This window comes from Lupinus angustifolius, chromosome LG20 (assembly GCF_001865875.1).
Source record: "Lupinus angustifolius cultivar Tanjil chromosome LG20, LupAngTanjil_v1.0, whole genome shotgun sequence".
Classification (NCBI taxonomy): domain Eukaryota; kingdom Viridiplantae; phylum Streptophyta; class Magnoliopsida; order Fabales; family Fabaceae; genus Lupinus; species Lupinus angustifolius.
This window is the reverse complement of record NC_032028.1, coordinates 1012089-1030168: the sequence shown is the minus strand read 5'-3', so window position 1 is coordinate 1030168 and position 18080 is coordinate 1012089. Positions and strand designations below refer to the sequence as shown.

The 18080-nt window shown below is 30.1% G+C and overlaps 2 protein-coding genes across 3 annotated transcripts; one reads left to right on the top strand and one right to left on the bottom strand.

Moving 5' to 3' along the window:
• On the top strand, positions 648 to 2202 carry LOC109335691 (LOB domain-containing protein 16-like). Its single transcript, XM_019571848.1, has 2 exons — positions 648 to 1082; positions 1740 to 2202. The coding sequence occupies exons 1-2, from the start codon at positions 777 to 779 to the stop codon at positions 2061 to 2063; spliced, it is 630 nt and encodes a 209-aa protein (XP_019427393.1). The 5' UTR covers positions 648 to 776; the 3' UTR covers positions 2064 to 2202.
• Positions 7084 to 8437, bottom strand: LOC109335646 (LOB domain-containing protein 29-like). 2 transcript variants are annotated; one of them, XM_019571804.1, is made up of 2 exons: positions 8240 to 8437; positions 7084 to 7718 (listed from the first exon to the last, which is right to left on the bottom strand). In XM_019571804.1, the coding sequence occupies exons 1-2, from the start codon at positions 8402 to 8404 to the stop codon at positions 7287 to 7289; spliced, it is 597 nt and encodes a 198-aa protein (XP_019427349.1). In that variant the 5' UTR covers positions 8405 to 8437; the 3' UTR covers positions 7084 to 7286. The 2 variants fall into 2 exon arrangements, with proteins under 2 accessions (XP_019427349.1, XP_019427348.1); XM_019571803.1 differs by having other exon boundaries at positions 7086 to 7718; positions 8132 to 8437.

The following is an 18080-nucleotide window of genomic DNA, read 5'->3' as shown; positions in this document are numbered from 1 at the left end:
CCCATATATTTGGCATATCACCCTTATGAGATTGAATGTCTTAGATGTTCGTGGAATGGACATTTTTTATTTGAATAAATTTATAAATTAATTACATTTTATGTTATATAAATAAAGATAGCTATAAAGATGTCAACTGGATATATGTTATTATATATATTGGAAGTTGAAACATTGTACAAATTAGAGTAGCTCAATGTTAAGAAAAATATGGCTTTTCCCATATGAAATGATTATTGCTATCTGCTCCAATAACAAATCATTGGTTTAACTGAATATCGAAATAAAATAGATAGACCTTGTTTTCTCTCCGTCTCATGTCTATAGATCTTCTCAATTGAAAGATCCCCTATATCGATAATACACATTCCAGTTGACTGAACCTAATTCTAATTGTTTTGTTCCGAAACAAAGATATCCACATAGCGATTCCAAATTAGAGTAGCTCTAAGGATCTACCTAACCTAACTCAAACCCCATAGCCATTTGAAAAATAAATCTTGTATTGCCTCTAACAAAATAAATGTCTCCTTACAACCCTACATATGTACCTTCTATGTCCCCCATTCACATTTCTCATAACACACTTCCCTTCTTTTATGTCCCTTGTTCCCAATGTCCCACCCACTTTTCCCCTCTAACAATATATCATTCCCATACTCCTCTATTTTTTGCACCATTTCCTAGTGTACCCGTGTGCCTAAAAAAAAGTAGAGTGGAATATTTCAGTTTCTCACATAACATAATAGTAACACTATATACAACAACATAAAATCATGGATTTTGCAAGTGGAAATGGCACTAGCTCTAGCACTGGATCTCCATGTGGGGCATGCAAGTTCCTTAGACGAAAGTGTGCACCTGATTGTATATTTGCTCCTTACTTTTGTTCTGAACAAGGAGCTGATAGATTTTCTGCTATACATAAAGTGTTTGGTGCTAGCAATGTTTCAAAGTTGCTCTTGCATATACCAGCTCATGATCGATGTGAAGCTGTAGTTACAATTGCTTATGAAGCACAAGCTCGTATAAGAGATCCTGTTTATGGTTGTGTCTCCCATATTTTTGCCTTACAACAACAGGTACATACACTTACAAATTAAGATTTTAAGATCATCATCACAAGTTATATAATAAACTTTTCAATCTCTATTATATATTCATGAATAGGAGAAGTTCATAGCTAACTTGTTCAGTTAACATTTGTGATTACCCATTCATCAAGTTCTTTCTTGTTTCTTATGAAAAACTCTTTTATATCTTCCACTTGTTTTTTTTAATATATATTGGACATTTGGAATCAATGTGAATTTACTAGTATTTTTTCTCCTGTCCAACATTTGCACATAACATATCTATTATAATATGGTATATGAAAATAGTAAATCATACTTACATGAGTATGGTGTCTAATGCAAATTAAGTATACCAGGTGCACAAAAAACATTTTGGTTTTTCTTGTTTGATATGTTGGTAGGTTTGGCTTCTATGAATCTTCAAGAGCCAATCCATTTTGTCACACTTGAATTATGAAAAATGGTGTTTGAAAAATTAGTGAGAACATTGTTACAATAATTTAAAAAGGGTAAGTTAGCATCTCTTAAAAATTGAGTTTATACCATGGTGTCAACTAAACATTGTTGTCAATATACAAAAATAATTCATATCCTATTGTTAATAGGTGATGATTCTTAATTCTTCTCTTAAAAGTTTTTCCTCTTGTTTTGGCTTAAATTTAGGTAGCATGCTTGCAGGCACAACTGATGCAAGCAAAGGCACAATTGGCAAATCAAAACCTGATAGAGAATCAGTGTTCAGGGAATGCTGTTGGACTATCAACATATCCATTTGGTGCAACTTCCATGATGAATCCTATATCTCCACAAAGTTCATTTGTGTCATCAATTGATCATGGAAGCATCAGTGATGGAATGAGCATGCAAGATATACAAAGCAGAGAAGATTCTTCATTCCAAGCTTGGGCTAAGAAAATTTCATATAACAATGACTTTGGTGAGCTCCAAGATTTGGCACACAGGATGATGCACATGAACTATTACTAGATAGTAGGCTAGCTATTAAGCTATAATGTGTTTTTGTTAACTCTAAAGATGTTCCCTTGAATTTGATGTTGAGGGATTCTCTTTTGCCTAGTGTTGTAAATACTGAGAGTGTCAAAATCAAAACTTAATTGCCATAAATCAGAAGAGCTTTTTTTTGTTTGGAATTGAGATCTTCTATGCTATTTTCCTATACTCAATTCATAAATTTGGACAAATATATATCAAATAAATATTAAATTATTTTTTAAGTTAACAATGTTATACATGTTAGTATGTGATTTGTTAGGAATAGAGACATAGTTATTTTGTTAAGAAGCGTAAAGGATTGTAAAATTATTATGCACTCTTTGCCTTTCAAATATCAATAATCTTGAAACTTGAAAAAAAAAGGAAAAATCTTGAACGAGGAGTGATAGATAAAGTGGGTTATCAAACATTAACTGCAAATTATCAGGGATTAACAGTGGGGTTTGATGTCATGATTAGAACTTAATATTATTGTCATTTTTTAAATTATCGGCAAAAAAATTTCTTTCTTGTTTGGGGTTTGAACTTTGAACACAATGATCACTCTCAATATTTGGGTGCTCTATTAGTTGATGTAGAAGGTGGATCAAGTGAGCCAATCCTGTTGAATTCTTCTAAGCTATTTGATTGTAAGATTACATATATGAAACAATTTTTAAGATAAAGTTTACTACTAACTCCAGTTCTTTTTAATAGATTTTTCTTGGGTATTTTCATGGGAGTTAAAAACGTTATTTAATATGATTAGTCTCATTAAATGTGTTATATACTTTTATAAAATGAGAAAAAGATATATATATTTATAGTGTAAAATTCTTTTACTCTCTCAATGCATTATTTATCATTCATTTTAATCATATTTGACTTATAAATAAAACTAATACAAATAAACAGTGGATAATGTAACAACAGTATAATGAATCTCACGATGAAATAATAGTATTGTGCTCTTTAAAAAAACAAACAAGGAGGAGACCAGAATGTGATCATGCATGAGGCTTAATCATAGCATATAAGTCTATAAAATTTTCCCTCTTTTATGTTGCAATAATTTGGAAACGAGTAACTCAAATAAAAAGTGATGAAGTTGGGTCATTTTTTAGATCCAAAAGAAATGTCCCCTTGGTTGTGTTGAAGAGCAGAGGCCAGAGAGGACTTTGATGCTGTCATCATTAAAAGGAAGCACAACCCTAACTGACCCCACTTTACTCGGTAGGTTTACCTAACATTAGTATGTGCTAATTAAATAAAATAGTCGTGATGATGAGAAACAGACAAAAATAGACAAAGTATACTATATATCAAATTGATTCCTTCTTGAGCAGTGTCATTCATGTGACACTGAGGTCCCCGTTGAGTTTATTCAAGTGTGAAGTCTCACATTAGATATAGGGAGGAATGAAAAAGTTTATAAGAAGGAAAGACTTATGGAATTAATGCCTTAAAGTTTTGGTTCAAGACGTGGTGTCTCATTTATGACTCTTTCTGGTCCAACACTTCCAAATGTATTTGAAGTTTATGTTAACTTAATGATGGATTGTCTAATTGGAATTTTGGTTAATTATATAATGGATCATCAATTGGGTTATGGATCATTAAATGTAAAACATTATTCTTTCTTAAATATAAGAGTTTTATTTTCTTGCAATCATTGATCATCTTCTTTGCAAAATGAGTTTGATATTCTTGATTTTCGATTTGACTCACTTGACCTTGGTTATTTAAAAGAGTGGCTTATGAAGAATGTAGAAAGTTATGACTCTGACAGAAGAACTAGAACTAGCAGAAAGATCTCCTATATGAGGGAATAAGATCAAAGAAAGTGAATTATTAAGGCTATTTTTTAATTTATTATTAATAGACCGGCCTCCTTTAAAACCTAGGTTAAAAAAATAACCTAGATGTACCATGTATAAGCAAGTAACTTCAGTGAAGCTGAGACATTTGATTTATTGAAATATGTTCTTGTCCATCACATTAAAAGTATGAAACACTTTTGGCTGTGGACTCCAATTGGTACAAATATATATACTCCATTATGTGCACCTGGAAAGGCAATTATTCCAAAGAACCAATAGTTTAATTGGAGATGATGACCATAATCAATGATGTGACAGTAAAAGTTGTCCAAAAAAGTATAATGGAAACAAGATAAAGCAAATAAATGAAAAAGAAACACAATTAAACTTTTTTAGAAGAGGGTGTGGTATATCTTTCTTGTCTACTCAGCAAGTTCTGTTTGAATATACATTAAAATACCTTTTGTTATGAATTAGATGAAGTTGTTCAATGATTTTGTAGGTAAGAATATTGAAATAGCAAAAAAAATCTTTTATCCTATGTAATTAAATATTTCTGAGATGGTCCCTGAAGAAAAGCCTAAAGGCTACACTCTATTAATTTATTATCCAAGATTTGAAGAAGTCGGCCACCTATGAAAGTTTTTTTTATCGGCAATTGTTAGTTGTTAGTATTTTTTTATGAGTGAGATTATATACTCTCAATTTCCTTCACTTTCACCATTAAACCACCTTATAACTTTTTTTTTTTTGTTAATGATAAGACTCAAATATACAACTTCCTACGCTCCTTTCCTTACTTGTTTTATATAATTTGGAAAGCAATGATGTGTATTAGTGATTAGACTGAGGATATTTATCCTGTCTTTCTTCAATTGTTGTTATGCTTACCAGTAAAAGAGTTTTATCATTTGAATATCAATATTTTTATATTATATAATATTAATCTTATTTCTGACATATAAATATCCTAAATATACATGAAATAAGATAATGTTTGACTAAGTTTTTCATAAAATTTATAAGATTTTGTTTAAAGTTCCGCGATTGTCATCAGTGTTCATGAAACGATGAAACAATAAATGTCTTTTGGTGTCTCATGTATCTGTTTTAGGCTTTGTTGGGACACATAATTGGGCCTAATAGTCCAACTTCATATCATGCATATTTTCATTGAGAGTTTAGATTTACATCCACCCCAAGTAGTAGTTTTGATCTCAACTTTTATTCCCAATATTTGCCTACTTTGTATGTAAAGTTGTAAACACAAATTTATTGATATGGTTATTAAACACAAATTTATTTTTTAAACACATTCGTAATGTTGTTTATATATAAGCAACGTTCTGTGGGTATTATTTTCCTATAAAATAAATATAAGTTTATCCACTTGCATGCATGTAGGTAAATTCACGTATATATTGTGGAATTTAAAAAGTGTAGGTAACTATTTAAATCTAAACTCTAGTTTAAGGAAGTTTTTTTATCCTTTTCAATCCCAACTTATTTAGTTGCACACAGTATTGCTAATAAAGCTAAAAAACTACTCAGAGAATTAGAGATGCATCAATATCTATAAATTAAATACTATTTTACTCATACTCTCGTTCAGCTTGGGACCATTTTAACACCTACCACTTGGTAATATTCCAAAGATTTCGCAACAAACTTGTGCTTTTCAATTAAAAATATATAGGGACTGTACCTTATTTAATAAGACAAAAGTATTATTATTTGAAGTACAAGAGATATTCAACCAAGCTAAATAAGAATGATATTTATTAACTCAAAGTTTCGAGATATATAGGCTAGTTTTGGTACATCTTTCTCTCTCTTTTTGGGACATATATATGCTAGTTTGTTCACTGTTTAAAAAAATGATTCTAGTAAAAATAAAAAAACTATATATATATATATATATATTTGATTACAAGCTTCATAAGTGTTCTAGCTTTTATTTTCTCTCTTGCTTATAGAAATGACTTCGCCAGAAGCTAAAGAATTTGATTTCTCTCATATGTGATTTTTTAAAATCCTAACCAAACAAGTGTGGAGAAGTATATTGGATAGACTTTTCTGTAAATTAAACTTAATAAACATAAATGTGGATGTCCATGAGTAAGATTTAAGTTTTCTTCTTCTCAACATTTTTTCTCCTCATGTAACTTTACTTATTCAGTTTGGCAGCTTCTGTATAATTGGCTGAAAATTCACATAGCTCTTCCTCTTCATCCCATTCATCATTTTACTAATCACATTGGCATGATACCACACAGACGTTACTTGAACTATTGGAATATCATTTGGCTCGCTACTATTTGGGCTATCTGGAGGTCTAAGAATGACTTTATTTTTAATTCAGTACATCCTCTTTTGAGAAAATTTTTGAGGCTGCTAGGGTTACTTCTTGGCTTTGGATTAATGGGAAGATGGACAAAGATCAGATCTCTTTTTCGGATTGGATAGCAAACCCTATTTTTTTTTGTCTTGAGTCTATGTTGTAAAGGCTTTTAGTTTTTTTCTTTTTTTCTATGCTTTTTCTCTCTTGTAATTATTTTTTCTCTTAATAAAATCTTTCCTTGCCCATCAAAAAAAATTAAGCAAGATTTTAGATGTATCTCATGTAATATTCAAAACGAATTTCTGGATCATTTATTTTGCCCTTGTTGTTTCTCTTGTTTGGTGTAGCAGTAACTCTATCATTTGGGTTTCAATTCAGCATTTCCATCAACTGGAAAGAAGCATATATTACAATACTCCCATTAGTAGACGATAAAAGTTTGTACAATATGTTAATGCTGATATGGATACCTAGAGATTGGACAATTTGAACATGTAATAATGTATCAATTTTCAACAAAAAGGACACAACCATGAAGGACATAGTTGATACAACAAAACTCAAGTTATGACTCTGAGATAAAGGAAAATGCAAGTTTGCAACCATGTCTTGGTTGGAATGGAATATTAACCAAAGTTTTTATTGAGTGTTATTGTAGGTGAATTTAGATGTTGTGGGAACTCCAAATGTGAATTATTTTGTAATAGTGGGGTAAGGTCAGAAATTGGGATGCAGATAATTAAGTAGCACTCATATATACATAATTTTGTAATTAAGTGTGATATTTTCCTTGCTTCAATGTATTAATAAATTTTTACTTGAAAAAAATACACTACTATTATTACTCAACTTACCATGATTACTTTAAAAAAAGAATTTAAGATGGAATGGACGGTTTCCACTAATTCCAATCATATAATCATCTCAACATTTATATTCTTCCTAGCTTATTTATGTATGGCAACAGAGTAATGCATGCATCACAATATGGAGCAACAGTTCAAAATTGATAGTGTTATTATCTTCACGAATTTGCTTCATGCAGATTCTGATCTTTCATGAAGCATAATATGATTGATTGTAACCAAAAGCAATTGAATGAAGATCATCCACGTCATGAAAGGCCCACTTCCCTCTATCTGTTTGCATGTTATTATAGGACATGGTGTTAGAACTCTCATCAAAGCTAGAAAATGAGCTACTTTCTTCAATGGACATTCCTGAATTCTCATAATTCCCCACAGGGCTGAGATCCATGACAGTGTTATTGTTCACGTAGCATTGTGTTTCTGAAGAATTATGAGACAAATTAGGAACAAATTCTGGCCTTGGGTTGGAATTTTCCACCTGGTGGAACCAACTTTGAAGATCTTGGGGGAAAGAATTGGTTGTAGGTTTCTCAAAGTATTTTTCATTGGCTGAGGCATTAAGGCAACTCGGTGCTGCTTGTTCTTTCAGATAAGATAGCTGTGCTTGTAAATTGATCACCTATAAAGTTCAAAGCAAAATTAGTATAAACCACAAATTTTCTAGGGTTTCCAATTACTAACTATTATGCAGTTTGGTCTGAGAAAAGGTTTCATACAGTATTTTTGTTTAAATTGTTTCCAAATTCCAATACAAATCAATGAATACTAGAAATAAAGTGAAAATTAGATTTTGTTAATTAAATAGAAAACATTGCATTTACCCTTAGTCAAACCTCCTAAGTGTTTGTACCTTATTAATAAAATTTACCCTCCTAAGTGTTTTAGATTGTGGTTCACATTCATAATTGAAGCTTGGTATCTTGCACATCCACTTTACAACAATAATATTATGGTGGCATCAACAACATTTTTTTTGCAATGATCTACTATTACTGAAGCACTGTTTAAAACCTTTAAGAGATGGTGAAAAACCTGTTGTTGGAGTGTAAAAATATGGGAAACGCAACCATAAATTGGATCTTGAACTCTAGCTTGAGCTTCATATGAGATTGTGACCGCTGCTTCACAACGATGACTTACAGGGAGGTGAGTTAGAAGCTTTGAGACATTGCTTGCACCAAAGACTTTGTGAATGGCTGCAAAATGAGTAGCACCTTGTTCATGGCAAAAGTAAGGTGCAAAGACACAACCCTTCACACATTTTCTTCTCAAGAATTTGCAAGCTCCACAAGGAGAACCACTCATCTTGGTCTTTTTCTGTGTTTAAGGGTTTTGGTTATTTGTGCGAATCATAATCACTTAATAAACATCTTTTTATACACCAAAGCAAGAGTAAGGGATGGATTAGAAAAATGAATAAATAATTACTTCTGTTCCCTTATTGGCCTACAAGGTTCATTATTTTTCTCTTTGTTAACACTGTCATCTCCCATCCTACATTTTATTTTTCTGAAAAAATTAGATTCCGTTCAACATACTTATAAGACAAACGACCTAGCAATAATTAAACCCATTATGTTTGATGATTGGATATCTATCTATCTGCTCTTGTACTTTGTTTTCTCAATATAAAAAGTTCTTTTAATAAAAGTAAATTAGTAAGTTTATTTCTAAATTCAGAGCTACACTTAAATTGTCTAATGATATAATATCATGATGTACTTTATCAAAATAAAAGTAAGTACATTTTATTTACTCTCTTTAGATACAAAGTGTGTTTTGCAAAACATAAAATAAAAGTGAATTATACGTCCTCAATGTATTTATTTTACAAAAAATAAGCTTGTAAACTTATTTGGTTATGGGGTGTTTTTAGAAAAGTATTTATCTTGTAACACTCCAGTTATGACATGCGACCTCCCAGACCTATGAATATACTGAGCGTGTCACCCCTAAGCTTAAATACTCCTTGCAGTATTTTATTCCCCTCATAGGGGAGTCTTCCGCGACTCGAACACGTGACATCAAGATAAATAGTCAGTATACCATTGAGTCGCTACCATTAAGTTTCATTTAACCATTTTCATCTCCTCCTAGGCTAATTTTTCCAAATCGGATAGTTTTATATAGGCAAATGTTAGTTTATTAGTATAAATAGTGAGTGAGACTTGAATGTTATTCTTTAATCCCTTCCCCTAACCACCAAAATGTTCAACCCTTGTTATATAATATTATCTGTTACAACCCTTATTATATAATTGGTATCTTATATGCAAATTATCCAACAGATAATAGGGCTGTTAAAATCTAACCATATTTTATATTTGAATTATTTTCTTAATAAATTGCACAAAATTGCTTGTCAACCAGTATGCATAAAAGAATTTATAAGAATGCTCAAGTGTAACCCAAACACAACTTTTTTTTGTTTTCCTTTCCGTGTTTCGTACAGTTCCCTATACATGTAGGACAATGAATAAAATTTGAAGTAGGTATCTTCCTATATGATATCTATTAATCATTTATTTTTATGAACAACACTTACGCAACTTGAGAAAAACAAGAAAGTTCAGCACATAAATCCAGTAAAAGCAACACTATACTGATCAAGAATGAAAACTTATTTAAACTTTTTTCCCATCAAGACAGGGGCTTATGTCTAAATGTTTCCCATTAGGGCAATAAAATTAGCTCTATTGCTTAGCTTAGCACATTCGACCAAACCCATTAAACCCAAATTAGAAAGTTAGAAGAAGAAAAAAGTGAAAGGCTAAGTTCATCCCTGATACTACGGTACAGCTTGTATATGGAGGAGTATTAAGTAGCACTCTTATATATGCAATTACAAGCTGATCGGATTTGGAACCGGTTCTGGTTTTCTGGTTTGTACTTTTAACTAAATTAGGGGTTGGATTGTTTTGAACCGTTAGAATTTCAATTTGGCTATGTTAAACATGGTTAAACGGAAACAATTTGAAAAGTAAACCAGACAATTCACTTAAAATCTTGAAAAAGTGAGACACTACTCTAATGTTTTGTTTTACTCATGTCCAAAAAAAATGAAGATATATTACTTTAATATAATTACACATAATTACTAATTATATAAAATTTTGTAATTATATATGATTGAATCAATATAGTAGTAGTCAATTTCCAATACACAATTATAATTTTATTACATGATAAATTGTACTCCTGGGCATATATTAACAAAACTAAGTTAAATAGAGTTTAGAATAACTATTTAAGGCAAATTGTCCATTTTATTTTCAGTACTAAATTATCATTTTTACAGGGAGAAGTTGCCATAACCATTACAATTTTTATAACTCATCTTTTATTTATTTGTTATTTTGACATCTCATTTAATTACTAAAAAATAGCTGAGAAATTTTTAAAAATGAGATTATCTTGTTGAACATTTGGCATATGTCTAATTCTGAGTCATACGATGATTTGATGATTAAGGTGAAAAGTTTAATGAATAGAGTGAAAGAGGTTGATAATTCGAGTTTTATCAACAAAAAAATACTAACACTTGACTATAAAAAATTAAGGGTTCAATTTAATCTTAAGTATGTTACCTCTAAGACTATGATCATATACTAATATTCTCCCCTTTGCCCTTTATAGTCTTCGGAATTGTTTAAAGCTTGCTGGTCATGGTTTGTCTAGCAATATTATTAACAAAGAGTGCAAATACTCATTCATAACTTTCAATCACTTTCTTCTGTCCACTATAGCACTAACATGTAGGCCTCACCCAATGTACAATGAATGACTCAGCTTGAGTTAATTAATCATTCCACCTGAACAAAACATCACAAAGTACAATAAGAGTAATTAGGTCCAATCCTAATAATATATCTGAGACCATGTGCAGGGAAAAAAATATAAAGTCTAAATTTATTAAAAAAAATTATAATTTTTTTATAGGGTTAATGAATTGTGATTATAAGTTCTCACATTTTACATATCAGAGTTTTATTAGCAGAATTGATATTTTTTGGAAATATATAAAACTTACCACTAAAAATTAAAAAAAAAATATAAATTTATACATTTCAATTTTTGATGTGTATTAAATTTTAATCATTTTATCATATTTACCAAATAAACTTAAAGTAGAACAATGAAATATATTAAAATCATTATATAATTTATAAAAATCAACATATTAATAAAATAAAACATAAATAACAATATTTTATCACAAATACTACTTTTTAAATAGGTTAATGAATTGTAGCACCTGCCCAAGGCAGGCCTGAGAGTAATAATCCTTCTTTAGAATTGCCAGTAGCCAATGCAATTATTTTAACTATGTTCCAGTTATGATGTAAATATTTTTATAAGAAAGTAATAGATTATCATAAACCAATTCTTTAGTGACATATTTATCATTTCCCAAATAAAAGTCGCCCAAACAACTACTCCCTCCATTTTGTTTAAGGTTAGTTCATATAGATTAAAAAACACTTAAGAATTATGAACTTCAAGTTCGAAGTAAAACACTTTTATTTAGCTTTTCCCTATTCGATTTTGAAAGAGATAGCCAAATGGCTACTTGTTTGGCAGTGTCCACAAAAAATGGGCTATATGTGGATACTGATAATTGTTTTTAATTTTGTAGAAGTCGTAAAACAAAAACACGAGTTCTGAGCATTACATAAAAGTCTCTCACTCAGATCACGACTTCTAAATGTACAAACAACACGACTTAGAAGCCTCCATCGTGGTTCACTACTTCTACATGTATAACCAACACACCTAAAAGTTTCAATGATGGTTCACGACTTGTGTAAGGGTGATAATATTTCATTCAAAAGTCTCTAACAACATTTACTAATTTACAACTTCATTTACAACTTCTACACAAGGTTTTGTTTTCTTGGAAAATTGATAATTGATCACAAAATGGACACATAAGATTAATATCAAATCACAAGTTAGAAATGTCCATCCTTATAAATCAGATTATTAGAAACAACGGCAATAACAATGTCCCAAAAACTGATGGAGAAAGAGAAAAAGGAACATGGTAGTGATGTATTATTTATAATATATTTGGACACGCGTAGCACAAAAACATGTCCTCATTTGCTTAAGGAACCAGTTCTTTACTTCCTCTATGACTTTGTCTCTATGTATTATTTGACAGGCTAAAAAATAAAAAGAATTCATATATTAATCAATTCTTCTAAATTAACCTGCAAAGACTAATAATATAATAGGATCTAATATATATGCACTGATGGTATAAATATTTTTTACATTATCAGCAAATCTCCACTATTCATTTATTAGTTGGTATTGACTTTTAAACAAAAATATTATAAATCAATAGTAGTCTAAAATACATAAATTTTAAACTGATTATAATAACAACATATATTAACAAGTATTTAGCAAATGCCACAGTTTGGGTATGTCTTTATTTGACACATAATGCCCCACCACAAAGTTTTTCTCAAAGATGATAAATCCCAAAGTGTAATGCATGTTCTACCCAACTCTAATTCCTTACCCCAAAACATATTGTGCAGATATTCGCATTTTTCAGTGCATATGTAAATAATAAATAATAAACCTTTTAATTAATTTGTGTTCTTTTCTTTTGTGGCAGCTCATTGGAAAGATAGAAATGAAGTACACTTTATACATGTGAAGTTGTCTTTCAAGGAATGTGCTTTGAAGAGAAAATTCTATTCTATAGTGTCCAAAAGAGGCATCTATAATCTATTGCCTTCCAATTATTCCTCCCTCCACTTAATCAAGACAATGCATTTAATTTATTAGTATTTGATGAGGAAGATTGTTTATTCATTTCTAATTACTTAAGGTCCAAACACTAGAACTCAATCATGGAGAGTTATTAACAACCCTCAACATTAATATGGTTTCATCACGAATTGTATTATATTAATATGTAAGATATAAAGTATTTTAAATTATTTATGTTGAAGAGTCTTCAAACTTTGGGAGCTACGCTCTACCCTCCATTTTAAACAAAAACTACCTAAAAACAATGGATATAATATTATATATATATATATATATTTATATTAAAAATAAATTTAATAACAACCAAGAGTATATATTACTTTTTACATTATGTTGACACCCATGTTTCATATTCTATGATTTTTCCCATAGCTGCTATCCAAAACACACGCCAAAGGTGTACAGTGTTTATAATCAATAATCAAAATGTGAAAAGGTGCTGCGCTGCAAATTCATTTTCTTTATTTCTTCTGTTATTAGTAATTTTCTACCCTCCAGATACTTCTACACAAAGTGCCATATCAATAATAAGTAATAACGGGTAAAATGCTCTCTTTAATTATGTCAGGTTGTTATAGAACATTCATCAAAGTGATTATACTTCAAACATTCATCATGGTTAAATATACCCTACATACCTAAACTCCCACCCTTGTTTTATTTCACGGATCAAATATTTTTTTTCCTTATACTTTTACTGTGCATTTCACACAAAAAAGTATCGGCAAAAGATAGTTTTATTAAAAATGTATTTGAATGTATAAATTTTTAGAAAAGACAAACAACGGTGAGAAAAAACATACACAAAATAGTTCTTTCCTTATAATTTACTGTTTATTTTCTAAACATGGAAATAATCTGCCATTTCCTAGATATTTACTTTTTTTACTTTAATTTGATGTGATTTTTTATGTTATTTACCAAGATAATGGGTATTTAATCTTTTGACATAGTAATTAGAATAACTGTTAAGAACTATAAGAGAATTTAAAAATTATTTAACAGCCAATAAATTGATTTTAATTATAATATCTCAACTGAAAATAAACATATCATTTATTTTAAATGATGACAAATATGGGTATTTGTGGTAGTATAATAATTAATTAAAGTGCTTATATATACATAAGACAAAAGTATGCACGTGTGAGTTAGAAGTTAGGATAAACCCTAGTCAATCTGATACAGTAGAACATTGAACATAGGGTCTAGCTAGCTAGGAAGCTATGCGTATCTAGGTTGAATAAAATCACAAGATATATGATTCAATCATACATTACCAGGTTATAAAAATTGTTATCTTATTTGGTTTGCACGGTGCAAGAGAGAGGGAGAAAATAATGTACATGATTGTTGTTGGTGTGCTGGAAAGTGATGTTGACAAGTGTCATAGCAACACCAATCAAACCGACACTATAAGGGTTTAGTGCACGTTTGTTCATCATAATCACCAGATATCTAGGGTTTAGATGTTCCTCTAATATTCTTCTCAATATGTATAGGAAGACCAAAACTCGGGAGCACATTTGTTGTTCTATAAGTTGTGTTACTAAATGTATTATCAGTTTGTGATTGGTTGAAAATTATATTTAAATTAAAAATTAATTATTTTTCTGATAAATTATAATTGATAATATATAGTGACACAAACCATGAGGTATCAGATGTGTATCCAAAAGTAGTTTCATGTATTACTTTTCTAGACAAGTGTATTTAGTTGATTACGTCATTTATGTTTAATTATCATTGATTCTTTAAAAAATAATATAAATAAATGTTAGATATATAATATACTAATTATATATAAATCTTTATGAATGGATTTTACATTCTTCTTACATATATCATTATAAACTAATAATGAATATCCTTTTTTTTCTTACATACATTGCTGATCCACAATCAAGAGAATCATTCACCAATTGATCTATTAGACTAGTTAGTTAAATATAATTTTGTCAATAAGCTTAATTATTATGTTACGTCTTTGTGCAACTCACCTAATAACAAGTCCGTTAATTAGTTTAATTATGTCTACACAATTAATATACTACAGTGCAACATGGCTAATGAGAGTTAATTGTGATATTATATATTAACTAATTCGGCCATATCTCAAAAAATCTATGATGATGTAACTTAAAAGCGACTAGTTTTAGAATTTAGATGTTCAACCAAAGAGCTTTTTGGATCTAAATAATGCCAACTATAAAAGAACATGGAGTTGCTTAATGATTTAGAAACATATGAAGAAAGCTTCATTTTCAAGATGATTATATAAACTAATATTAGAAATACAATATAGCTAGTTTACAATACTTTATACACACTAGTATATTCACAACTTTAAAATAAAATCAAATGTAGTTTGAAGAGGGAACATTTATTCAAAGCTGAATCATTATACATATGAACGGGCCAGTTTGATCTATTAATTGGGATAGATTAGAAGAACAACGTACCTGGGGTATCATATATTTCAAAATGGTCAACAAAATCTCGTGAGAGGGATGGGAATCGTCACGGTTAATATTCTCATAATAACAATTAATTTGAAGATCTAGCAGCACATATCTTTTTTTGGTTTCCATATGTATCATCGCACTGGAGGCAATCATGTCCGAGCCGTCACAAGTACGTGGGGCTAACTTTCCCAATGAACATTTTTTCATCCACAAGACTAAGACTCGAACTCAAGATCTTTGTTTAAAGGGAAATTAAACATGTACCACTTGAACCAACATTTGTTGGCCTAGCAGCACATATATGAACTTTTAAGTTTTAACACAAAAAAAACACAATATATTCTTTTTCTAAAAGCATACATATTAATTACTAATGTGGGTATAATAGGGAACTGGCATAGTATAATTCTATGAATTAATTTTACTATCTGATGTAATACTAAAAGATTCAGAGGATAAAAACTTAAAAGATAAAAATAAGTCAAACGAATTAATTATAGCTTTTTTTAAAAGAAGAAATTGAATGTATTGCATTTAAGCATTCTACACAAAGAAAGTAACTCGTAGTCACTTATATAAAATGATTATTCAACATTTAAAGTTGCCCATCATTCACTTAATAGAATAACCCAAACGTTAAAATCATGTAATTTACATTCAATTTTGAGAGAGACTTTTATACACAGTCATTACATCATCCACTATTTATTTAGTTTACATTTTTTGAAGAGTCGATAATGATTTAAAATGAATGATGGATACTGTTAAACTTGGTTAATTCTAAGAATGGATATGCTTGTTGCAGGATTATCAATGAATCAACAAGCAAGGATCATGATCAACATGGCTTGAATATGAAGCATAAGGAAGTTGGCTTGAATGGAGTCATAGCCATGTGCCATGAACCAGATGAGGCAAGGAATGTGCCTGACCAAGACAGAGTGCACCAATTGACTCTGTCTCGGTCAGGAAGCATGCACCAGAAGCACAGGCACCATCCTCGGTCAGATTGGATGCACCAGGCGCCCATGCGCCAGCCTCGGTCAGATTGGATGCACCAGGTGCATATGTGCCAGTCTTGGAGCCAGCATCAGATGCGCATGGGCAATGAGCACCAGTTGGCCCTGTCTCAGTCAGGACAGGCCCTGGTGCACCAGATGGCCCTGTCTCGGTCAGAACAGGTGTTGGGACACCAGTTGGTCTTGGCGCACCAACTGGGCTTGGCGCACCAGTTATTGTCTCAGTCAGGCATAGGCATGATGCATCAAAACAACAATGGCAACACTCACTTAAATCAGATTCATCCTCACAATGAATCAATTAGATACAAAGTCACTTGGATCAATACAAAGACTTCATATCTGCATAAATTTAAGGCTTTTAGTGTGTTCTTTTATTATTGCTTAGGAAGTCAACAATTTCTTGTTATACAAGCTATTTCTCTTAGCTTTGTAATTAGCTTAATAATTCTGGTTTTGTATTTTCTGTTTTTTCTGTTTTAGATAGGTGTTTAGTTTTAGTTTGTTAAGTTTGTTATTCTCAAAGGATATATATATAGATCCTTGGTTTGTAATTCATTTTTACCTTTTGATAATCAATAAAGAAGTATATTCATTGAGTTTTCATCTTTGTATCAATTTAGTTTCTTCCTTTTGTTAATCAAGAAGAATCTTTGATCTTTAGTGATGGAGTTTACTTTTTCAAGAGATACAATAAGTATAAAAAATTCTTACACTATCAATGTATACATCTTTTCCTCTATTATATATCACATAAATTTCTTTTAAACTTTGTGTGGTACCTGCCCCACAATAGACTTAGTTGTTCCGCCCCTATATATAAAAATAATTATGTGCAAATATTATTTTTCTAAGTTGATGAGTAAGAGACATATTTTCTAGTCAGTATTCTTTAGCGGCGTTGAAACATCATCCTATGTTCCATTATGTTTCTTTTTTATATTTTAAAATGAATGTATATAAAAGAGATAGAAATAAGTTTTATAAAATAGAAGTGACTATATATAACAACAAATATAAAAATAAATACGATGTGTTGAAATAACTGAATTTCTGCCTTCTGTTTTACTATAATGAGAGCTGTTGGTCCTACAAAATTTGTCCTTGTACCTATATAGTAGTCTAAGAATAACCTATCTCTCGTTTAGGCTTTGTTTCAAGCAAGTTACCTAAAATTTTGGTGCCGACCCACTCACGATTATACATATAATTAATTTCTATATCAAGCAATCACAAACTTCTTCACACTTCAAAACATTGGTCCATTTACTAAGGAGGTGCCAAAAAGTTAAAATGGTAATACTGAATTCAGAAATGGATTTAGGCAAGCATGAATTATCTCTCTTTTCTATAAAATTAATATATCTTTGCATAATTCTATGTATATATGCATATAATGATGTTCAATTTATTATAGGATATTTTTTCACAATAAGGTGAATTCATAATACAACAATTATATCAATCATATTGATCAATTTTCATTTAAAAATAATTTTTTAAAGAAAATGACTTCATTTATACCAAAATATTGATATAAGGATCAAGCACACAACAACTATATTTACTTATCCTTCTAAAACATTGTCTACCACTAAGTAACATGTTTTGTTTTAAAAATTAATGTAAATAAAAGTATTTAATGCTTTTTTCAAGAGTAATGTTAGTATAATATATATGTATATATAACTTCACGTACATATACTTTAG

Bases quoted from the DNA above. Each gene is read 5' to 3' on its own strand.
- LOC109335691 (XM_019571848.1), top strand. From the start codon at position 777: ATGGATTTTGCAAGTGGAAATGGCACTAGCTCTAGCACTGGATCTCCA. The intron at 1,083-1,739 runs GTACATACACTT...GCTTAAATTTAG, and splicing joins TTTTTGCCTTACAACAACAG to GTAGCATGCTTGCAGGCACA.
- LOC109335646 (XM_019571803.1), bottom strand. From the start codon at position 8,404: ATGAGTGGTTCTCCTTGTGGAGCTTGCAAATTCTTGAGAAGAAAATGT. The intron at 7,719-8,131 runs GTTTTTCACCAT...TGAACTTTATAG, and splicing joins TTTTTACACTCCAACAACAG to GTGATCAATTTACAAGCACA.